Source organism: Neomonachus schauinslandi, chromosome 5, assembly GCF_002201575.2.
Source record: "Neomonachus schauinslandi chromosome 5, ASM220157v2, whole genome shotgun sequence".
NCBI lineage: Eukaryota > Metazoa > Chordata > Mammalia > Carnivora > Phocidae > Neomonachus > Neomonachus schauinslandi.
In genome coordinates, this window is record NC_058407.1 from 84,747,755 (window position 1) to 84,773,362 (window position 25,608).

At 37.5% G+C, this 25,608-nt stretch overlaps 1 protein-coding gene across 2 annotated transcripts in view; it reads right to left on the bottom strand.

Annotated features, from left to right (window-relative positions):
* PDE3A (phosphodiesterase 3A) overlaps positions 1-25,608 on the bottom strand; it is a 320,223-nt gene that overhangs the window by 9,072 nt on the left and 285,543 nt on the right. Inside the window, exons 7-14 of one of the 2 annotated variants that reach the window (XM_021690608.1) lie at positions 24,248-24,333; positions 20,628-20,782; positions 19,040-19,177; positions 12,169-12,280; positions 5,433-5,546; positions 5,093-5,292; positions 2,501-2,704; positions 1,676-1,831 (exon numbers count right to left, since the gene is read on the bottom strand). In XM_021690608.1, coding sequence (XP_021546283.1) covers positions 1,676-1,831; positions 2,501-2,704; positions 5,093-5,292; positions 5,433-5,546; positions 12,169-12,280; positions 19,040-19,177; positions 20,628-20,782; positions 24,248-24,333 — 1,165 coding nt within the window. The remainder of the gene's footprint in view (positions 1-1,675; positions 1,832-2,500; positions 2,705-5,092; positions 5,293-5,432; positions 5,547-12,168; positions 12,281-19,039; positions 19,178-20,627; positions 20,783-24,247; positions 24,334-25,608) is intronic. The other variant, XM_044914914.1, reaches the window with a different exon arrangement.

The window sequence follows — 25,608 nt, forward strand, 5'->3', positions numbered from 1 at the left end:
ATTTGTCAACATGTTTAATAGTACTACTGTATAAGTGTTTTTATTTTAAACTACTTCAAATCTTTCTGGAAAAAAAATAGACGGTCAACCAGTAGTCACCTAGCAAAATTAATGAAGGAAATATACTGAAATATCAACAATGGTTATGTCTTTGTAGTAGAATCATTATAACCGGGTTATCATTTTCCCTTTTTTTATTTCGTTATTTTATTTCTTTTATTTTTTTATTTTTTTAAGATTTTTACTTATTTATTTGAGAGAGAATGAGTGGGGGGAGGGGCAGGGGGAGAGGGAGAAGTAGGCTCCCCACTGAGCAGGGAGCCCAACATGGACTGGATCCCAGGACCCTGGGATCATGACCTGAGCCGAAGGCAGCCACTTAACCAACTAAGTCACCCAGGCGCCCCTATTTTTTCTGTATTTCAATATTTGGAGATTGATTATGAATTAATCTCATTTCTAGAAAAGGTAATACATTATTTTCTAGAAAGTACAAACCTTTTATCCTATGTATGAGTTCTGTCTATAAAACCCACAGAAGTTCTTTCTAATCCTTCTTCAAGTATGTCCAGTGATAGCTATTTATTACTTAAAAAGGTGCCTCATTTTATTTCTGGATACCTTTATAATACATATTTCTTTCTCACATTGTCTTGAAATCAATCTCCCTATAACTTCTATAGACTGAAAGACTTCTATAGACTTCTATAGGAGAAATCTACTGTTTCTTATAAATCAGACCCTGTGTTAAGTGATAATTTTCTTTAATCTCCCCAACATGATACACTTAATGCTAAATTTGTATGTCAGTCTTTAAAGTATCTGAAGACAGTTACTATATCAACTCCATTCCCCCCCACACACCTCCCCCCTACCCCCCCGCCTAGGGAAATTATCTTCACTTCTTTTTTTTAAAAATTTTTTATTTAAATTCAATTTAGTTAACATATACTGTATTATTAGTTTCAGGGGTAGAATTTAGTAATTTATCAATTGCATATAACACCCACTGCTCATTACATCAAGTGCCCTTCTTAATGCCCATTACCCAGTTATCCCATCCCCCCCCCACCACCCCTCCAGCAACCCTCATCATGTCGTTTTATGCCACTGATTCCTATCCTTTACCCATGCTCCACTACCTCCAGAATCCTCTTAAGAGAGTAGTTCACAGCACTCAAAACAAAGCTTCACATATAATCTGACCACTGTAGGGTAATGTAGGGAAGATCACCTTACGCTTATGTCTTTGTGGTAGATTTTTCAGTAGTGTGTTTACTCTCACATTATCATGTCAAATAAAATGTCTATTTATAAAGCTTTTTCATATGCTGTTATTGACTATTAAAAGTAAATGAACTTAATCTGATGTACATTCATCCATATAAATGTAAATGAGCTTCTATTATAATAAATTTATTTTTTTTAAAAAGACACAATATGTCAGTGGTCTTGCTAATGTCTCAGTAGGTCATTATTTCAACATCTTCTCCTGCCTGCCCCCACCTCCACCCTCTGCAATACTTGCAAATAACTTTATCTTAGAGTTTTTAGTTTTTTTTCTGATGTTAGTTGAATATAAAAGAGACTGATCACACTTTTACAGCTTTTGCAAGCTTTTGTGAATTTATGAGCAGCCCAAGTATGAATTAAGATAAACAGTTAAGTTAGTTACCTGTTCATAAAATTCATTGACAATACCCTCTGTCCACTGAAGATGGAGCTCTTTACACTTAGCTGGCCCATTGATATCAGCCAACTTTATACACATTTGGCAAACCAGTAGGCGATCATTTTCATTGGTCCAATCTATTCCAACATCATCATTCACCTGTTTGAGGGGTAAAGGTAAAGTGTGGTTTGCTTCAATGAAAGCAAGAGTTGGACAGAATAAACAACAAAATATTTATTATCTTCTTAATGGGTAGAATACCAAGAAATGAGGAACCTCTTAGTTATTTAAAATGCTACTGGCTTGCATAATAGTAAAATAGTTCATCAGACAAATAAAATTTTAAATGATAAATTATTAATTATGGAACTGAAAATAAATGCTATTTAAATTTAGCATATATTACCAATGACCAGTAAATAAATATAACTACAAATGGTAAGAAATTTTCTTAAGTTAACATTTGGGTATTTATGTTTGATGTATGAAATTTTGTTTCAGGGTTTTGACCTTTTCTACTTCCAGACAATTTATGTTAGTATACCACAGAGATGAGAGCAAATTAAATCAAACAAAAAAACCCAATGACAGTGAGAATTTTCTTTCTTTGCAGCACAAAGAATAATATATAGGTAGACAGCACCTCAACTTCTCAGATTTCTAGACTGGGAGCAATGCCATATATCTGCTTCTGGTTAAACATTTTATTGCATTTCATTTTCACAGTTGACGTATTAGAGGTGAGAGCAGTAAGTTTTGTTCCACACTTTGATTCCATGACATCTTTCAATATGGTCATAAAATGAAGACTGGTACAAATCTAGTTACCTTGGCATTAAATCTGGCTACGAAATCAAAGTGTTTCTTCAGGTCAGTGGCCAAAATTGCTTCAATGACAAGGAAACGAAAATGCTTAAATTCCACATGGTCAAGGTTAACTAAGAAGTTGTACTCTGGCCGGGACATGAAAAGATTCCATGCAGCAGCTGCATGATGATTCTCCAAAACTGAACGATCATTATAGAGCACCGCCTAGGCAAATAAGGCAAAGACTGAAAGATTCAACTTTTAAAATTAAAAAAAATCATAAAAAATACACAAGAATAGGCAGAGCCTTCAGGATCCTCTTTTTTTCACGGAACACAGAAATGTAATCTCGTGACTGCTGGTTATTAAGAATTCCATATTGTAGGCGCCTGGGTGGCTCAGTCGTTAAGTGTCTGCCTTCAGCTCAGGTCATGATCTCAGGGTCCTGGGATCGAGCCCCGCATCGGGGTCCCTGCTCCGCGGGAAGCCTGCTTCTCCCTCTCCCATTCCCCCTGCTTGTATTCCCTCTCTCGCTGTGTCTCTGTCAAATAAATAAATAAAATCTTTAAAAAAAAATAAAAAGAATTCCATATTGTAATTACATAGACTATTGATTACTTTCCTTGGTTGAAATTTCCTTTTTTTGTAAGATGAAGTTCATTTCCTTGAAACTTTATTCTAAACTCTTGCAAATGAGGGGCTTAGAGTTAGCTTTTATCAGATTTCTTTGCACAGAAATTTAATTATTTCAAAAAATCCAAATAGGGGCATCTGGGTGGCTCAGTCAGTTGAGCGTCTGCCTTCAGCTCAGGTCATGATCTCAGGATCCTGGGATCGAGCCCCACGTCGGGCTCCCTGCTTCTCCCTCTCCCTCCCTCCCTGCTTGTGCTCTCTCTCTCTCTCTCTCTCACTCCCTCTCTCAAATAAATAAATAAAATCTTAAAAAACAATCCAAATATACTAAAATTCCTAAGAGGTAAGTCAGTTACTTTCTGCATTTAGAATAAGAATTACCTTTTCTTTTTTTTTTTAAGATGTTATTTATTTATTTGACAGAGAGAGACACAGCGAGAGAGGGAACACAAGCAGCAGGAGTGGGAGAGGGAGAAGCAGGCGTCCTGCTGAGCAGGGAGCCCGATGCGGGGCTGGATCCCAGGACCCTGAGACCATGACCTGAGCCAAAGGCAGACAGACGCTTAACCGACTGAGCCACCCAGGTGTCCCAAGAATTACCTTTTCTTAAGCACATATAACTAATAAATAGGAATGGACTCCCTGAGAGGCTTATAATTTAAAACATTCTCATCCCACAAGCAGCCACAGAAGATATCACCCTCCAACTAGTAACTAAAGGTGTATATAATAAATATCTACTTGCTTGGAATTCTCTAATAATGCTGAGGGACACTACAAAAGAAGAGGAAGTTACCTAAACCTTGCTTGAAGACTAGAGTGGTAGATAGACAACACAGGAAAAAAAAGGCATAAGGATAAAAAGGAAAGACAAACTACATGAAAATTTAAATTATACTAAGTAAAAATGCATACATGTCTAGGAAAATATGAATGATAAATGGTGCTGGCAAAAAGATTTGCCCATCTTTAGGAAAAATAATTCTGGTGTATGAAGGACACGTTGAAATAAGTTTAAGTAGTGAGGGGAAAAATATATCAGGATATTTTTATTGTATATAGATTAGAGGAAAATTCTAGTCTAGTCTTTAAGACAGGTGGAAATGGATGGGAGTTGGGTAAAAGACAAAAAGCAAACAAACAAACAAAATAAGTATGAGAGCAGATTGGCTTCTAGATCCTCTAGAAAGAAAAAACAGGATCTCAGAATACTTACTAACATAGATCCAGCTAATTATTTTTTGTTTTTTGTTTATTTTTTTATTATGTTCAATTAGCCAGCATATAGTAAATCATTAGTTTTTGATGTAGTGTTCAATGATTCATTAGATCCAGCTAATTAAATCAAAGAGAAACTTACTGAGTTTAATTACATAGATGGAGATGCTAAGATACTCAGTGAGTAATTTTTAACCTAAATTTAAGTATATAAGAAAATGGACTTCTTTAAAGTTATTGTTTTTGGAATACTATGTTCAAGTAAAAAAAAAAAATTCCCTCAAATGAATGAAATAAATTGATGTTTAAATCCTACTAACCAATAGAAATGTCATAGGAATAACGGTTGTTATAATAAATGTATTTCAAAGGAATGGGTTTTATGAACCAAGAAGACTTACATAATTAAAAGTCCAAGAAAGATCTGGTTCTCTAATCTTTTCAAGAAGGGACTTTTGTATAGGTTGGATTTTCTTTGTTGAGAAGGTTCATTACTACAGATTCAACTAGTTTTTCTTCTTAAGAAGAAAACTGAGAAGGGTTTCCCAAGGTTAATAAAGTTGCATGCCTGCCATTAATATCTTGGAACAAACATGATATCTTTTCAAAATTTGCTTGGTCTCTACAAATATCCTAGGGCTAAATATAGTTTGGCTCATATTCATTTGGTCCCTATTATAAATCAAAATTTATAAAATTAATTTCTTTTGGAAAAAATCTCTAAATCGAATTATTTCTTCGAATCAAAATTGAAAGATTTACCTGAGGAGCACTAGTTGCCACCAAGAAAGCGTTAGTCCTTCCTGGGTGATCATAATCATGCATGGCTGCAGCCACATACAATGCCATTAACTCTAAGGCAGGGATATTTCCAGATAGACATCCGTATTTATCATCAGGCACATTATACATTTTTGAGAAGACATATCCCATATGTCCATGTGTAAATCCACTGTCAGAATCTGAGAAGAGAAAATGAACATATAGAAATTTTTGAAAAGTATTAAACTGATACTATTTTCTTGACCTCCTTTTTTAAAGAAATGCTTCCCCCCCCCCGCCCCATAGTTAACAAGGGAGCATAGATGCACTTAATACGTACCTGAATCACTTGCGGATCCGTGATCATTAATCACAGTTGAGTGGCCCGGAATCGGTTGCGTAGTAAGGTACCACACAGCGTGTAACACATCAGTGGCGTGGATTCTGTTATGATCTGTAACCAATGCAAAGGAAACATTCATTTGTGAACTTTGGGGTCCAAGGACTAAGAGTGCCATCTACTGGGTAAACAGTTTAGTCTTAGCATTTTAATACCCCAGTGAAAGGCAGCCAAACATTCTAGGACAAATACTCTTTGATTACTCTTCCATGACTCCATAATATCCAGAGTAACAAGGAAAAAAAAAAAGCACACACAACATTTGTTATGCATGCAGATGTCTGAAGTGGACAAATCTGTGTCCAGAGTCTACCAGAAACCTAACATCTATAGAAAGCTCACTATGTGCAATCACTGCACTGTTTACCCTTATACTTATTTCCATGCTCCTGTATAAGATTATGCAGAGGACCAGAATGAAAGATCCATGACATACTTCAACTGGGTCAGACCAATGATCTATACCACCTAATATTTCATCTCTGATAAATAGCATGCAAATATAGTCTGTGAATAAAACAAAGTAGTATTCTTTTACATCAAACTTAAAACACTGGTAAAAATTAATAATATATCTTCTATATGTAGGTTAAATTCATAAAGCAAAATTGAAAACCACAATTAATGATGTTCTCTGATCTAAAAATTCTAATTTGGGAATACAGCTCTAGGAAATACCTGAAGAGAAAAATAAAAACTTCCTTGCACATTAACATAGGGATTTGAGTCATTTAGAAGAGCAAAATCTATGGGAAAACCAAATCCTCTAGCTACAATGTCACTATCATGGGAAGGGGGTCTATTCTATATGTGCAGTTCGGCTTCTGCTGAACCATGACCAAAGGCCTGATGTGTTCCTGGCTCAGCTTTTTTTCTGGTGCAATTCTTCCAAGTTTTTCTCTTGTTTACTGGCCCTTTCATTGATTGCTATACACTATCTTAAGTATGCTAACTTTACATATTCTATTTCCAATGACCAACCATAATACAGTCTCTTCCAGTATAGTAGATCACATCTCTGAATAATACTCAACAGATAAAGAGAAAACAGAAAAGAACAATAAGAATGGTAATGGGAACAGGAGACATCATCTGGTCCCTGGTCAGGGAAGAAAGAAAAAAATTTTTTTCTTTTAAAGATTTTATTTATTTATTTGAGAGAGAGAGAGACGGCACTCACAGGAGCCTGAGTTGGGGGAGGGGCAGAGGGAGAGGGAGAAGCAGGTTCCCCGCTGAGCAGGGAGCCCGACGTGGGACTGGATCCCAGGACCCCAGGATCATGGCCTGAGCAGAAGGCAGACACTTAACCGACTGAGCCACCAAGATGCCCCAGAAAAAACTAACATTTTTGGTGTTGGTGGCACACACGGGGAATGTGGGTACATGGTGCCTATTTCCCTACATTCCTGGCAACTCTTAAGAGTCAGTCTTTAAGTGATGACATGTAGCTAAATCTTATGTAAACACCCAGCATTTCAGTAGAGGGGCCTTGTAAGGACTTGAGAGGATGTGTTCAGAACAGACATCCAAGGTTCCAAAGGAGGAAAGAGGAAACCCTGTGCCCTCTGTCATTGTCGGAGGGGAATACTGATATTATCTAGCCATCCGAAGAACAATTTCATTGAAATTGGAGTCTATATCTCTGTGTATAGACTATCTCAAGTCATCTAAGACCAAACATTTTAGATCTATAACCTGTGCCATGTACGAAACTGGTCACGCTAAAAGTGTCTGGATTTAGGAGAGATCTGAATTTGTCTCTGTTCTGGTATTTATTACCTGTGCAAGCTTGAATGAGTTGCTCACAACTCTACGTCTCATCTCCTAGTCTTAAAAATATAGACATATTAAATAATAGTGACTTATTTCACAGTACAATTGTGAGAATTACAGAAGAAAACATATTTTTAAGTTCCTGACACATAGTAAGCTTGCAATTAATGTAAATATAATTCACATAAAATGCATGATTGCTGGGGCGCCTGGGTGGCTCAGTCGGTTAAGCATCTGCCTTTCGGCTCAGGTCATGATCCTGGAGTCCTGGGATCCAGCTCCGTGTAGGGGGTCCCTGCTCAGCGGGGACCCTGCTTCTCCCTCTCCCTCTGCCCCTCCCTCCCTTTCATGCTGTGAGTGCTCTCTCTCTCTCTCTCAAATAAATAAATAAAATCTTAAAAAAAAATACATGATTGCTATTGGAACTAGATGGTGAGTTAGCACAGATCACTAGTTTTCTTCCAAAATCAATGCTGGATTTGTTAAGAATTGAAGAGCTAAAATAAAAGATATGCTAAACTCTTGGGGGAGGGAGAAGGCAGTGATGACCTGGTAGAGAAGAAAATGCCCTGCTGCCACTGTTAGGGGATAGGCTGGGAGAGCGCTTCTGAGTTGAGGTCTTTTCTTCTCCTTTGCTGCAAGCTGGGAAAATCACTGTGGGCAAGTAATTATCATTACTCTTGCAAGTCACAGAACCCTGTGCATGTGCCCAGCATTGCAAGCGTGGATGGGGCAGTATCAGGGTGCTGGTGGAGCCTGTGTGGAGTGACAGACAACATCAAGTATAGACAAACTTGCAGCTCTGGAGCTTACTGCTCTTTGTCCTATTCCCCACCCTAAGGCCAAGGGCCAGAAGGCTTTATAGGTAATTTTTGTAAGCTTTCAATAAACAAATAATCTTATTTAAATAATCTAGTCCTGAAAATATAAAAAGGAGGGAAGCTACCCAACTCATTTTATGAGGCTAGTATAATCTTGATTAAAAAAATTAGGAAAAGAAGGTATATGAAAAAAAAAAGTAGCCCTTTTGCTTTTGAGTATGGGTTCAAAAATACTTAAATAATAGCTAACCAAACCTAATTCCTTAAAAAAAAAATCTCCAGTTATGCATGTGTAGATCCAGAAAAAAAACACTGTCACTGTCATTCAAGCAGGATGGAAAATCATCCACCTAATAAGCAGTCAATAACATGTTTATTACACAAATATTTACTTAGCATGTACTATGGGCAAGTATTGTACCAAGTGCTGGAACTGCTGTTGTTCTCACCATTAACTTTCTGGAGACCCACTCAGGAGCAAAGGCACCCAGGAAATAAGCTCGCTAGATCAACACAGGGGATTCTGTAGGTTTCTGTAGGACACATAAACATGCTTAAAAATTCCTCTTCTTACAGCCATGGTAGGCAACTGAGAGGGAGAAGGAATGGTATCAGAGCTCTTCTTATTATCATCCCTCTTCTTCCACCGCTGCATTTTGGACAAACCCCTGACTCTCTTGATAGTTCCCTTGCCCATCCAGCAAGCCCCTCTGCCTCCCTGACAACACGGAAACACGTATGCACACACCAAACACAACATGCACTATCTCATTCCCACAGTCTGCCCAGCTCCCTCTTCTGTCTTGACACACTTGTTTTCTCAACTTTCTCCTTATCCCTCAAGCACCAAGTTGAAGTGAGCTGGCACGGAGGGTTGGAGTTATATGTAAAATGCATAGAGTTTTAGACCTATAGATTTTCAATTGAAAATTCCACCTAGGCTCCTTTGGGAAGGTGTTAAAGAAGAGAAGTGACAATTTAAACATTTTTTCCCTTTGGATTATAGCAAATACTGTCATAATTCTGCCTTTCTAGCTTGTCCCATGCCACCTCAGTATCTAGCTTTAAAACTGGTGGGCACATGACATACAGATTGAGCAAGATTATTCTCATTGCTGCCATTCTACCCATTTCTCCAACTTCAATAACAAGAATGAGAGGAGGTGTCAGGAAGAATATATTTTAGAGATGAAAATCTCTGAACACAGAAAAAGCACCCTCAAAACTAACTTTGAATTCATGAATGAATAGGACCTGATGATTTATCTTCTTTACTTGCCAATATGCCCAGTTGAAAGGGACTGTGAACAATAATGAACATTATTTATTTCTCTGTGCAACTGAGTATCAACTATATCTTAATTTATCCTTATCTTTATTTATTTTTTAAAGATTTTTTATTTAGGGGCGCCTGGGTGGCTCAGTCGTTAAGCGTCTGCCTTCGGCTCAGGTCATGATCCCAGGGTCCTGGGATCGAGCCCCACATCGGGCTCTCTGCTCAGCGGGGAGCCTGCTTCTCCCTCTCCCACTCCCCCTGCTTGTGTTCCCTCTCTCGCTGTGTTTCTCTCTGTCAAATAAATAAATAAAATCTTTAAAAAAAAAAAGATTATTTATTTATTTATTTGAGAGAGAGGGAGAGAGAGAGAGAGCACATGAGAGGGGGGAGGGGCAGAGGGAGAAGCAGACTCCCTGCTGAGCAGGCAGCCCAATGTGGAACTCGATCCCAGGACTCCGGGATCATGACCTGAGCCGAAGGCAGTCGCTCAACCAACTGAGCCACCCAGGTGCCCCTATCCTTACCTTTACTGAACAAATATATATTCGGTATCATATTTCTATCAGTGAGTTGCCTATATTTATACCTTGTCCACTGCTACTCCATGAAATATCTAACTACCTACCTGTGTCTATTTTTAAATCTAGATTTCTCAAATTTTAGTAAGGGCTCTGGGTACAAATTTAAAAGTCTTCATCTCTTAAAAATTGTTAAAAGTGTGCTTAGAAGTATAATAAAATTTAGTTTCTAGTATTGTAGGTCATCGTCATAGTAACATTAATCTAATCCCATTTTAGTTACTCTCAGGCTTTTTCATTTAGGTATGGGTTTATTTAGATAGAGCGATGAGAAATATAACCCTCTAGGAGTAGATATTAAAGTAAGGAGACATATAACAAATTTTTGTGTATGGTAATTAAAATTAATGATAAGGAAAGCTTTTAATAAATATCTATATTAGTCTAAATTTACAACACTACCACATGCAAGGAATTACTATTTAAAAGGGATCACCAGTCAAGCTAAAACTTCTCTGTGAGATGTAAATGAATTCCCTTTACGGAAAATGTTTGGGGTTCCTAATAGAACAACCAGGTTTATTATAACAAATTCTTTTCACATGGAATGAAGAAGCCACTATTTCAGAAAAAAGAAACATCTATTCAGTTGTAAAATAAGAAAATATAAAAATGAATAATAAAATTTAGAATCTGGAAACTTCTTTTTATGCTTAAATATTGATCAACTTTCCCTATGATTTTATGACATACTGCTTAGAGAAAAGTTAGTAGTTATATCAATTGGTACTTAATGGACTTGGCTATAGCAGATTAGGTCACTAGAATACACTTGGAAATATAACAATTTGTAAATTAATCTGATGACTAGCTGTTGAAAAATCAGTAACACTTATGTCAATCACTGGCATCCAACCAGGGTGTGCCCTGGGAAAATGGTATTAAGAAAGCAAGGCTTATCTTGAGATTCTTTCAAACTATCCCTTTTTTGTCTCTCTCTCTCTCTATTTCCATGGCCCTACCAGCCAGACTTTCCCAAGGGGCCCAGGGCTCTTAAGCTCCTCTCTCCTCTATACCCACTGTCTTGTCTGCATTTTGGTCCCATATTCTCCAACAAATCTCATTTGTAGATCCAATTCTTCATTATCTTCTCCTATCACACACCATCAGCTGTGTATTTTCATTCCAATGTAGCATGTGGTTGGCATTTTGAAAAACAATATGTTAATAACGGATCACTAGTTTAATGTACTATCCCTTTCTGGAAATACCTGTACTTTATCTGTCTCCGTAGAATATTTATTTAGCTTCAGTTGTTTGCAACTAGGAAAAGTCATGGGGTTCTGAAGTCTAAGGTGTATAAAAGCAATTTTAAAACTTAAGTTAAAACATGATTTGAACGACGCATTTCTAAGGCATGCTTCAACCAATGTATGATGTCTACTCTTGCTATGCATTTATTTTCTAAAAGTACCACATGATTTCTACATATTTTCACAACTTCCCTGACTGGGTTTTTGGACATTTTCTTCAGTTCCATGTATTTTGTGGCATGTAGGCTGATTCTACTCACATGTTCAGATGATACTGGAAATGCTCCAAATTGAAAATTTAACATCTCCTCTCTGTTCCAATTTTGCATTATTATGAATGACAAAATTACTTTCACAATATTTTAAGTTCATAAACTTGAACACTTGGTTGTGTCCCTTCCTTTGGTCTTCACATTTACCTGATTTTTCAAATGTTTCTAATAATTTCTTCACAAACTTTTAGGTGTCTCTTTTTTTCTATTTTATTAATTAGACCATCACCCTCCTGTCCCTCCACCCCCAGCGAGGTCTTTCTTATACTGAAAAAAACTTCAAGAGTTCATGATTTAACTCTCCAGATGCGAGAACAAAAGTTGAACTCACCCAATAAAAGCAGTGTATTATAAACTAAGCAATAAATTTAACATTTAATTATTTATGGAGCACACACTTAAACTGGCTTACTATGTGAAGGCACTATTATAACCCTTTTAGATTTATTACCTCATTTTATCTTCCTAACAATCCTACAAAGCTATTACAATCCTCAAAGACATTATGATCCCCATTTTACAGATTAAGAAATGAGGCATGCAGAGGCAACAGCTGAGAAGTGAAGGGACCAGGACTCTGAAACAGGCTGTAATCTCCAGGTTTACCATGTGTAGTTCTCTGCTAGTCACCAATGATTCAATATCCCATTATCCAGAGCAAATTCAGTGGATTTGAAAAGTATTATTTTTAACTCATACTTACAAGGAATTTCCCTGTATCCAATCTCCAAAGCATGAAAATAATTCATAAATTCCCTAACTGGAATTTTGAAAGCTTCAAAGAGGCCCATGTCTTCAAAAAGTCTGTATGATACCTATAAAGAGAAAGACAAAGTTTTACAAAACATCCCTGGGTGTGTATTAGACACAAAAAGAAAAAAAAAATTAAAACAAGTAACTCCTGGCCAGTAGAGACACTTATTGGGAACAGTAAGTCAAGTAAGTATTGAAGAACTCTATGGGTCTAGCCCCTGTAGCCCCTGACCACAAGGGGTATTTGATCTGTTTTTAAAGGTGTGGACATTCAACCAAGAAAACCAACCAACCCAAACAACAGTATACACTACAGAAACATATCAAGGTACTCAACTGTATGTGCTATCATCTACTAGAGAATCCTACTTATCAAATAGTTCATTGTATAGTGAATACTACAAGCACTAATAAATGAGGTAAAGCTTTAATTTGGACTAATTTTTATTTAAAAAAAAAAAAAGCTTCCCAGAGGATAAAGGATTCAGAGAATTGTTAACTTAGTGAAGGATAAGGGGAAAGAATTATGAGAGAGAGAAAAACGGTTACTTTGACTAAATATATAGAGAAAACCGATTTATTCTAATGCAGTATAAATAACAACATCTAAATTTTTTTCCTTGCTCGTCTTTCTCCTCCAAATATCTATTCTCCTTCCAATTGCATTCAAAGCTCTAACAACCCAAATCCAGTGAATACCTATGCACGTAATCGGCATATCTGACATGCAAATGATGGAGAAAAAACTGATAAAGGCACAGAAGAAGGTACTGGGGAGAGGAATGGTTATTCACATGGCAGAAGGGAGTGTGGCACCATTTCAAGTGGTCTTACTTCATGTCACAAAGGCACAGTGTTGTTATAACTCAGGAGACTTTAAGAATTATTCATCATTTTTATTATCTGCATCTCTTCTTAAAGTTGTCTTGAAATCTTCCCTCTCCATCTTTGGTATGCTGTTTCATAGCTAAGTTTCTACCTTTTGTTATTGACTTTAAATCTGTTTAAAATCAATAATATTCTTTTAATTATGTACTTAGTGTTTATCATATATATCTATATGTATACATAGGCATATATACATATAGAGAGAGAACGATAATGGAACTTCAATTTAAAATGAAACCGAAGGATATAAAACAAAAAAATCTCACACATATGTCCTCGGAAAAACAAAGCTCAAGGACAAAGAGACTGATTTCCCGTAAATGACTGACTTTTTAGAAAAGTGATAACACTGGAATTTTCTTAAATGATAGGGAGTTGATCAGGAGTTGCCTCATATCAACCTTGGGAAGATGTACTTATGGTTTCCAGAAGCATGAACACGGAACGATCCAGATTGGGCTGGTCTCCCAAAATAAGTTGACTTGAGCTTTGTTTGTATGACTGACTGCACTAGCTTTGTCTGCTTGGAGAATTTCAAACCTGGTCTCCATTTGCTTCTGATTTTAACAGACTCTAACTGAACTATCCCCTCTTTACATTCCCTGCCCGTAAATACAGCCTACCCAAACCCTCAAAAGACTCACTGTAGCTTGCTATAGTTTGCACATCCTAAATTGCAGTTCCCCTGCTATTCCTGAATAAACTCATCTTTTTGACAATTTTGAGCTTGCCTCAGTTTACCTCTTTAGGCTGACAGAACTAAAAAGGAGAGTTATTCATTCAGCATACATCTACTGAGTGCCTACCATGTTCCAGATACTCTTCTGTGTATGAGGCATATATCCAGGTGAACAAAACAAAGACCTCTTCCTTCAGGGAGCTTATAGTCTAGCAGGGGAGGGCAGTAAATAACAGATACAATAAGTAAGGTATATACTATGAGAGAAGGTAGTAAGTAATATAGAAAAAGAAAAAAGGAAACAAGGGTGAGAGATTGGGAATACAGGGAAGTTACAGAATTTGCTTTTTTTAAAGTATGGTGGTTAGACTAGGTATATCCAGGTGACATATGAGCAAAGAACTGAAGGAGATGTAGACTGAGGTACATGGATATCTGAGAAAAGAGTTTTCCATACAGAGAAAAAGGACTGTGCAAAGGCCCTGAGGTATGCCTGCTGTACTTAAGAAACAGCAAGAAGGCCAGTGTGGCTAAAACAGAATGAATGAGGACAGTAGAATTTAAGTTAGTAATGGCAGAGTGGGATGGGGGGGGTGGTGCAATCTTGGGGTTTGACAGCCAGACTGATCATTATAAGGCTTTTACTCTAAGTGAGGTAGGGAGCCACTGAAGAGATTAGAGCAGGGAAGTGACTTTATCTGACTTACTTTTTTTTTTTTAAGATTTTATTTATTTGAAAGAGAGAGAAAGAGAAAGGGAGCCTGAGTGGGGAGAGGGTCAGAGGAAGAGGGAGAAGCAGACGCCCTGCAGAGCATGGAGTCCAACACAGGGCTCCATCGCTGGACCTCGGGATCATGACCTGAGCCAAAGTCAGATGCTTAACCTACTGCACCAGCCAGACGCCCCTATTTGATTTATGTTTTAAAAGGATCGCCAAAGCTGCTAGGTTGGAAACAGATTATATACTATGTACATCAACTTCTGTATGCTTTTCTTCATTCTGAATGGCAAGAACATTTAAGTTTTACCCTTTTTGTGTGTAACATACCATTCCCACATCTTCTCTTTAAAAATGCAACAGGGGTGCCTGGGGCAGTTGGTTAAGCATCTGACTCTTGATTTTGGCCAGGTAATGATCTCTGGGTTGTGAGACCAAGCCCAACATTGGGCTCATGCCAGGCATGGAGGCTGCTTACGATTCTCTCTTTCCCTCTCCCTCTCTCCCTCCTCCACAACTCCCCACCCCCACCTCCCCTTTTCCCACTCACTCTCTCAAAAAAAAAAAAAAGGCAATAGAAAGTGAAGTTTATGGTTTCTGTAATATTTCAAGCTAGTTTTTTTGGGGGGGTATCTCCTCTTTACTACTGCTTTGGTCTATATTTGAATTCTTGTTTATAAATACCTAATGGATTTAATTATGCTTGTTACTTCAGTGACTTGTCCAAGATCACATGGCTGACAACATTATCAGAACCAGAATTCAAGCCAAGCCTGTTGGCTTCAGATTTTGTACTCTAAATTACTTCAAATCCTACCACTAGTATCTGAAAAGCAATGTTGTTAGGATTGCAAACAGCTAAAGTTTCCTACTATTCTCTTAAACATATGAAAGATGAATGGAAAAATTAAGACAACAGGATATTTTCAAGTATGATTTAAAAATAGGAGAATTTTCATCAACATGCTGTTAAAAATCAACCACCAATAATTTAAACTGACAAATAAAGATACCATTAACCAGGTAAATATTGGCGACTGGAAAAAGTAAGCACTATTCTGAAATCTGAACCATGTCCTTTGAAATTTGTTAAAATAAACATGATAATCATCAAAAAGGCAGTCAGTATATTGAGACTGAAAAGTCATTTCCATTGCACATATGTCTCTTTAAAAATCTTTTGAAGTGAGACTTTTTCTGTGTAGTTTCAGCCAAAAGGTGATTTCTCGGAATGTTCAAGTTAATTCATTTCAGCTGTCCCAAAGTCTTACTAAGGTGAAAAAAATATGCCTTTCACACAGTGAAAATATCATGACTTTGTGCTTATAAACTCAAATCAAAGAGAAAACCCATAAAGTTCTACTCAGCAAGACAAATAAAAGTTAATTTTCTCAAAGTTCAATGTTTTGTAAGTTGGAAAGATAAATAGTGACATACTAAGGCTCATGTATTTCTTTTTTGGAAGGTGACTGGAAGAAAAACACATTAGTGAATTTTACTGCAATCTAATTGTTCATTATATCTAATCTTTCTGTTGTGTACTCATATCCAGGACTCTTAGAAAACATTCTGTGGCACAGCTGGTCAAGTTTCACAAGCCCAGCCCCAGCTCTCAGAACTTCCAGAGGAGACAGGTAGGGAGGAATGGTATTTGCTACACTGTCCCTGTCAGCTTAAAACCTGACTGCTAACAGTAACCACTTTTCCACGGGCTCAAGCTCTCTGTTCAGAGTGTTTGAAGACAGAATCAGTGGATGTGTTTTTTTGGCGGGGGAAGGAGGGGGGGGCGCGCTCAGAAACAGCCGAAGGTAAATGAAGGCCAAAAGTATGGATTTCCAATATGGCTATGTCTGCATTCAAATCATGGGTCTGATATTTACTCTATGACTTTAGATGAATGGTATATGCTCTTTTAAGCCTCAGTTTCCTCTTCTGAAAAGCAGAGATTAAACAGACTATCTGCAACAGAGCTACTGAGAAGATCAAGTTGTAGGGTTTGGGGGAGTCTGTGACATATGATCAGATATAAAGCAATGTAAAGTTGGGGTGCCTGAGTGGCTCAGTTGTTAAGTGTCTGTCTTCGGCTCAGGTCATGATCCCAGGGTCCTGGGATCGAGCCCCGCATCGGGCTCCCTGCTCAGCGGGAAGCCTGCTTCTCCCTCTCCCACTCCCCCTGCTTGTGTTCCCTCTCTCGCTGTGTCTCTCTCTGTCAAATAAATAAAATCTTTAAAAATAAATAAATAAATAAAAATAAAAAAATAAAACAATGTAAAATTTTTCTCTTCCTATGAACCACACTCAGCAGTGAAGGAGAAAGAAGGCTTCCCGGCCCTCTGCCACCACTTTTTGGGGTACCATTACAGGAATATTTCCAGGTAAAATTACTCCCTCAGAGACACAGTCTGTAAGGGGCTTCAGAAAGTGAGATACAAAACCTTGCAGGAGGAGCCCTGAGGTATGAGGCTAAGGTGGACTGGATAAAAATAGCTGTCCTTACACCTGTCTTCAAGATCACCTCGGGGCCCTGGGTGGCACAGTCGGTTAAAGTGTCCAACTCTTTGTGGTGGCTCAGGTTCTAATCTCAAGGTTGAGAGATCGAGCCCCACATCCAGCTCTGTGCTCAGCGTAGACTCTGCTTGAGTTTCTCTCTCCCGCTCCCTCTGCCCCTGCCCCCCCCCATGCTCACTCACCCTCTCTAAAATAAGTAAGTCTTTTAAAAAAATATTTAATAAGATCACCTAGCATAAAAGATGTTGCTTAGCACCAAGGAGAAGAAGAAAGAAGAAAAATGGGATTGTTAACTCCTAGTAAAAGTGCAAGGGCTGTCACCCCAGTTCTCGAGGTGTTCATGGTCAGAAGAGAGTCTAGCAGAGGCAACTACGTGTTACACAGACTTTGTAATTATTTTGAGCTTCATAATCCATCAATCATTTTAGCAAACTTCTTTTGTAGGTAGTAAGTTGAACTGTCATTATTTTGAGCCATATCTAATTTCCCTACTAGCCCCTTCAAGGCAGAGGGACATTCTTTCCTTCTTGAAGACTAGACTAGTACTTTGTGTTTGTACAACTGAGAAACAGAGGAAAAGGCCCCTCTATCTTCTTCCTTCAAACCTTCATGGATCAGGAATCCTCACCTTGAAGCCCCACATTCAGATACTTGTTGAGACGTCTGAAGAAAGCCTGTCGCTGATGCACGGAGTAGAAATCAGTATAACATATCATTTCTCTTCTAGCGTTTCCCAGATAAGTGTTAGTGGCTCCAATAAATCTGGGTCTTGAATTCTCACCTAAGTCTTATGTTAGCTTGGTGGTCTTTAGCATCTCTACAGTGCTATTCCATCTATGAAAACACCCCTGAAACATTTTTAAATAAGCTGATAAATATTACTGCATTATCCCCCTTGAGTGTGTATTCTGATAGGTGTTTGATAATAGAGCAAATCCATTTTTGGATTTGTAGAGCAATTTTGTATTGAGAACAATATGTTCAAAAATCTTAATTACTGTGCTTTCTTTCTCCCTCAGGGAAACATTTTCTTTTAAGTGTGGGAAGCCTTGAAAGTAGTCTAGCTTAAGGAAAAAAAATAAAGTCTTATTAAGTAGCAATAGTTCATATTCTGTATTTCTTGTGATACATAAAGGTATTTTCTGCATTAAAACACAGAGAATTCTATTTGATATGTTTCTCACAGCAATGGAAGGAAATGTATTTCTGCACAATATCTTACTTTTGATAAGACCTAAGCGCCATAATATTCAAAAGTTTTAAAGGGGCCTGGGTGGCTCAGCTGGTTAAGTGTCTGACTCTTGATTTTGGCTCAGGTCATGATCTCAGGGTCATGAGATGGAGCTCCACTCCAGGCTCTGAGCTGGTCGTGTAGCCTGCCTAAAATTCTCTGCCTCTCCCACTAGCCACCCCCCACCCCCAAAAAAGCTTTAAAAAATAGTCATTGGAAAAAATTACAAACAATAAATTACTGTTAATAATTAGGCAACTTTCTTCCTTTGAGGGCTTGTATCAGCTTTTCTTTTGCTGAATTCTATAAATTTCAGATGTATTTCTCCATCTTGCTTGTGTATCCCTGTTCTCTTCCACTTTATCTTTAAAACTACATATTTTAATTGATCAGTATTCCACGCACTTCAAGTTCCAATTTCTTTTGTTAACCCACCACCACGGAATCTACAGAATGTTGAGTACTAACATTTCCTTTCTCCACCCAGTGCCTACCACCAGTGTCAAGCATGGACACAGCTTTAACCAACCAAGGAATTTTTTTTTTCTACATTTAAAGTCATATGTATGGGGGCACCTGGGTGGCTCAGTTGTCAAGTATCTGCCTTTGGCTCAGGTCATGATCCCAGTGTCCTGGGATTCAGCCCCACATAGGGCTCCTGGCTCAGCGGGGAGCCTGCTTCTCCTTCTCCCTCTGCCTCTCTCCCTGCTCATGCTCTGTCTTTCTGTATCTCTGTCTCAAATGAATAAATAAAATCTTAAAAAAAAAAAAGTCTTATGTATGAATGCATTTCTTACCTGACTAAGGATACGGCCACATTTTCTTCCTATTTTTTCCACCAAATCAAAAATTGGAAAATTCCAAGTATTTAGCTGCTCCATAATTGAGTCCAAGTTATCCATGACAAGAGGTTCAGGAGCAAGAATTGGCTTGTCCTATGATGAAGATGAAAATATTTTAAGAATATGCAGTTTTTCTACAAAGCAATTTGTGCTTTGGTAAGTTCAGCTCAACAACTGAGTTTATAAAAATAAATGACTTAAAACTTCAAGGTAAATGAGTGATCTTAAAAAAAAAATCAAGATGAACAAGACATTGATCTACACATTAGGAGAAAAGGTCCTAATGCTATTTCATATCATGAATTTTGCATATTAGGTGCCTATTTTTGGTTCATATATGCTACAGAAAAAAAATGGATGTTTCTTTCATAAGTTAATGTAACTGCTTTTCCCCTGTTGTGAGGTTCTTAAATAAAGATTCAAGGACTTCAGAACACATTGAAATCATATGTAAATTTATCTCTTTATATGTTTATGTAAATTTTTCTGTGAGGGTTCCTGGCTTATACTGGACTCTCAAAAGAAACCCATGAGTGGGGAGGAGTTAATCACTCCCTACTCTACTTGGCCAAATATATATTATTGCTTCAAAATCAGCATTGATCCTATGGGATGATAATTGCCACATTTTTCATAGATTTTAATTTAGTTCATGTGATGTATGGTTTCCAAAGAAACATGCACCATGTTAATGTAAAGACATTTTATAATTGGTCCCAAATGAGGACATTCTTAAGAGTACCTTTACCAAAAAAATAAATAAAAAATAAAGATAATGAGGACTAGGAAACATATAAATTACTTTATCTGGAAATCTCTTTAAAAGTATAAATGGTAAATCAGATAAAAGAAAAATGATACTAGCAGCAATTGAGAATTACATGATAGCCAACTATTTTTTAAATTATTTTTTTATTATTATGTTCAATTAGCTAGCATATAATACATCATTAGTTTTTGATGTAGTGTTTCTATTTGCTGCCTCCCTGAAATTAACCTGACTCAAATACATGCTTTTATCCTCTTTAAACAGATCTATAAGCCCACAAAGTCCTCATTAAAGGCTATTTTAATGGGTAGTATGTCAGTATAAACCTAGTTTAATATAATAAGGAAAATAAATATTGGCACACTTTCTAAATGAAAGAGGTGCTAGAGAAAAAAAAAAAAAACAGCAGAAGCCCTAAGACAACTAACATATTTTATTTTTATTGATATTTATAAAATATTGCTTCACTGGATGAAATAATTTTCCCTATGCATACCTACACTTTTAGATTCTAGGATTAAGAAGTATCTGTAATCACTTGTGGAGATGAATACTTGCATTCTTAATCACTAAATAAGAGAATCATGAAGAGATCAATAAAACTTGGATAAGGAAAAATTATACTGATACATAGGAATATGGCTATAAGGCATGTGTGATCCAAGAGAGACACATCTGTAAATCTAATGATTCAGGGATCTATTTGTAAAGTCAATTTCTGTCACAGAGGGCAATTTCTCAAGTAAAGGAATGAGCGAAGTGATATGGAGCTACCAGGAATATCATGGCCTCAGGCGTGTAGGGGCCACAACCAGAAGCTTTCCTTAGAGGCTCCCTCAGGCACTCAGTCTCATCTTCGTTCTGTACAATATCACTGCTATCACTGTTGTTGTTGGTTTCATAATCAGAGGTAACTTGAGTAGTGTCATCTGCAATGGAAAGAGAACAGATGATGAAACTTGCAAATGGAAACAGGGGTCTCACTTGAGTGAATATTCCTAAAATGCATATGGCATATACCGTGCTTAGGGACATACTGCTTTCATGAGCTTACACATCAAGAATGCAAGATCATAAAGTGGGAAAAAAGTACTTTTTTTTAAGATTTTTTTTTATTTATTTGAGAGAGAGAGAACAAGCAGGGAGAGGGACACAGGGAAAGGGAGAAGCAGGCTCCCTGCTCCCCTGATCAACATGGGGCTTGATCCAGGAACTCCGTGATCATGACCTTAGCCGAAGGCAGATGCTCAACTGACTGAGCCACCCAGGCACCCAGAAAAAGTAGACATTTTTTCACCCAATGAAATAGATAGGATTATGATCTGTGATTTATATGACATTCAATAATTCCTCAGTAATAATGCTTAGATCAGCAGCAGTTTATACTTTTTAAAAATCCTGTAACTTTGTATTTCTTTTCCCTTTATGCATCTCCCAACACACTAAACCACTGAGTAGCTAAGTCAAGAATGGGCACATGGGGAGGAGAAGTTGAGCTGACACCCAAGGACTAAGTGGTCTGTAGGACATGGCATAATAGCATGTGCTTAAGGGCCTGGGGGATCTTATGTATCCAATCTTGATCCCTCGGAATCTGTGGCTTTCTTTCTTACCTGCCTCTTCCATCGTCTCCCATTTCAGTCAGCACTAAACCATGCGAACTAAAGGCCCAATCAAGCACTATCAAGTGTCTGTAGAACATGCTTCTGGAGCAAAGACCTCAAAAGAAGCTTCTCATGGCTGAGTAAGGGCCTGAATGGTTTACCGAGTGAGTGCCATGTGCTGGATGGCACAAAAGTGCTTCATTTGAGCAAACCTATTTAAACCTACACAATCCTACAAGGCAGGTATTATTGCACATCACTGCATTACTCATGTCCTCACATGCAGAAAGGAAACTGGCGCACAGAAAGGATAAGTAAATTGTTGAAATTTTGCCACATGAATTTGAACTCACGAAATCTGATCCTAGTTCCTATATTCTTTACTGTTGATAAAGTCTAGCTTTTTTTTTTTTTTTCCCTGTATGGTTATTGCTAAGATTCCTATGCAATCTTTGCCTTCCCCTAAGTCATAAACCTATCTTCTTTCAGAAGCCTACTGGTTTAGCTTTTACATTTAGGTCTATGCTCCATCACAGAATGATGTTTCATACGGTGTGGAGTAGGGGGTGAAATTCATTTTTTCCAACCCTACTGGAATGCTCTGGCATCTTTGTTGAAAATTCAGAGTAGAGGTGGGTCTGATTTGGAGCTTTCCATTCTATTCCATTGGTCTATCTGCTGATCCTCAAGCCTGCACCACACTATCTTGATTACTGCAGCTTAAGTCTTGAAGTCAGGTAATGTCTTTCCTCTAACTTTGTTCTCCTTTCTCAGTTGCTTTGGATGTTCTATGACTGTTGTATGTCCTCATACATTGAGTATCTAATTTTTCTTAAGTTGCTAGTGAATAATGGCTTTTGTTATGTAGCCTATTGCCACCAGGAGTATCTTGTAGGACTTTTCCAAGGACTCCTCTTTCTTCGATCTTTCTCATGCAATCTTTCTCATGTAAGAATTAGACACAGGGCGCCTGGGTGGCTCAGTTGGTTAAGCGACTGCCTTCGGCTCAGGTCATGATCCTGGAGTCCCGGGATCGAGTCCCGCATCGGGCTCCCTGCTCAGCAGGGGGTCTGCTTCTCCCTCTGCCCTCTTCCCTCTCGTGCTCTCTGTCTCTCATTCTCTCTGTCTCAAATAAATAAATAAAATCTTAAAAAAAGAATTAGACACAGTATGAAAATGTAATTGACAAGTTTCAAACCCAGAATTTGTAGGAAAAAATGAAGAACACTCAAAGGTCATAGCTCTGTGTGAGACCACAATGGTGATAAAGAAATACTCCCCATATTGTATCAGACTCAGTAGAGTCAAAGAAGATCAGGAACATAAAGAATGGAATATTCTGAGTCTTCAGAATGCTAAAATATCAGAGAGAATTCTCCTTTTGATTTTTCCTTGCCTATGTCTCTTGGCCTTTGTACATTGCCACAGCACACCATTCTCATAGGCAAATAATCAATATTTATTGAGTATGTATCAATAACTGCTGAAGTAGATAATTAAGAATCATTCTTACATAGTGTTATCACTCTAAAGTCTGTAGTTCAGAGAAGCCAGGGTTTTTCTACCTTGTGAACTTTCAGCACTAACAAAATGAAGTCCCTAGAGTTGCATCAATAAAAATAAAATACTAATTATCATAGTAATAGCAGCAAACATGAACTATTGACAGTGACCCAGATACTATAAGTGCTTTATGTGATTTTTAAAAATTGAAGTATAGTTGACATACATTAGTTTCAGGTGTACAACATAGTGATTCAACAATTATATATATTATGCAATGTTTCCCATAAGGGTAGTTAACATACAAAGTTATTACAATATTATTGACTATATTCCCTATGCTCTTCCTTTCATCCCCATGACCAATTTATTTTATAACTGTAAGCCTGTCCCTTTTAATTCCCTTCACCTATTTTGCCCATTCTCTTCCTCCCCTCCCTTCTGGCAACTGTCTTTGTTACAAGTTGTTTCTGTTTATTTCTTTAGCCTCCACATATAAATGAAATCACAGGGTATTCCTCTATCTCTGTCTGACTTAAATTGCTCAGCATAATACCCTCTAGGTCCAACCATGTTGTCGCAAATGGCAAGATCTCATTCTTTTTGATGTCTGAGTAGTATTCCATCATGTATTAGGTGTCTTCCAAATCTTGGCTCTAGTAAATAATGCTGCCATAGACATAGAAGTGCATCTCTCTTTCTGAATTAGTGTTTTTGTTACATGTTTTAAGTCATTTAATTCTTACAACAATCCTGTTTGGGAGGTACTATTATTATCCCCATCTACAAATGCAGGAACAGAGGCACAGAGATTACAAATTAGTTGGTAGCCCGATAAGGATAAAACCAGGCTCCGACACCTGTGTTCTTAACCTCCCCATAATAGTGCCTCAAGAAAAAACATTTTTATATGCTTATAGTGATCTAAGCAGGGTATTTTCTCAGTCTGCAAGGGAGACCTTCAGAGAGTATCCTAAAATGGATGACCCTCCAGTGTCCAAGATAAAATGACATTTCTGTATAGTTTTATATATTATATAAAATGACATCTAATTTAAAAATATATATGTATTTGCATATAGGTATTTAAAACCATTTTGGACAGCTTTGCATCAAAATCGTACCCATGGTGAACTCTTAGGTAGTAGGATTAGGGATGACTTTACTTTCCTTCATTGTCTTTTTACATTTGTCATCTAAAAAATCAGAAGCATATGTTACCTTTTTGATTGGGGGCGGGGAAAGTAAAGTGATTTCCATTTTGAGGAACAGAACCCAAAGAATTACCCATTCTGCTTGGTGTCCGAATGGCTGCACTGCTTCCCTCCAGGGGCCCATCAGCAGGATTCCCTTGAGGATATGGTCTGCCACAGCTGAGAAATATTGGAAGAGCTGTAAGTATATTCTCTTTTTTCAAAAAATCATAGGCACACACCATCTATGTTCACATGAAGATAGATAATAATCAAACGTTTCCACCTTCCACTTATTTGATAAGAAAAAAATTCATTTTGCTTTATACATAGATGCTGAGAGACTGTTTTCTTTTTGGTGAGAGTGTAATCAATATAAAGGATCAGAAGCTTCACTCAACGCTCATCCTCCTCCACAGTCTAGGCCACATTTGAAACCACAGGCCAAATTTTGTTACATTATTTAGAGAATCCTGGGATAATCTGCTACCTGCTCATAGTGGCGATTTTGGAGGTGCCGAGGCATATTTAGTCAAAAATATCTTCCCCAATGCACTCCCTGTCAACCTCCCTAAAAGCCTCATTATTAGATTTATTTCCATGGGTTAAGACATTTTATGTGCAAAGAGCCCTTTAAGATTGCATATGTGGAAATAGAATGACAGCATATTAATTTTCTTTTTTGCCACAAAATAAAAATTAATTTCTTTTTCACGACTGATCAGTCACCTGCTAAGGCCCAAAGGAAATGAACAAAGTAGAGGTACATTGTGACAGAGAGTGAACGGAAAATTGACTGCACAGAATGCCAGTTGAGAAAAACAGGCCAAGGGGGTATACTGTGAGTCATCTAGAAAAATGAACATACTGGAGGGTCCTAGCTCTTTAACAGAGGACATCAGAGGAGGTAGGATACTTCTGTCTTCTCAACAGTTTTGACTGCTTTATAAATTAAAAAGCAACCCCACAAATGGCCTGGCAAGTTTCTTCTCTCACTTATCTTGTTCAGAACTCCATGGTTAGATTTTAATTCTAGCTTTTGCTTCTGGGTTCTTTTCTTCTGCCTAATATTACAAAGGGTCTCAGAGGGTTTTTGTTTGTTATTTAGCCACAGAGTACTCACTCTAAAAGGAAAAGAAATGAAATCATTTATAATTTATTAAATGTCTCATCACTTTTATTTTCCCTCACTTGTGCTTATATATGTGTTGTAGAGATAAGCATCTGCCAGTTAGAGAATATTTTCATCCTGAGTAAATTTATTTTCAAGCCTTAAACATAAGTGGAGAAGCATCCCATGCAAAATATTTCTAATTACGAGATCCCATCACTTTGATTTAGGGAATCGAAAGAAAATGACAGGACCAAAGGAAAAAGCAAGCAGATACAAATGATGGGCTTACATTCTTGGGTGACACTTGGTAGATGGAGGGTTTATTAGTTTTAAGAATTTTC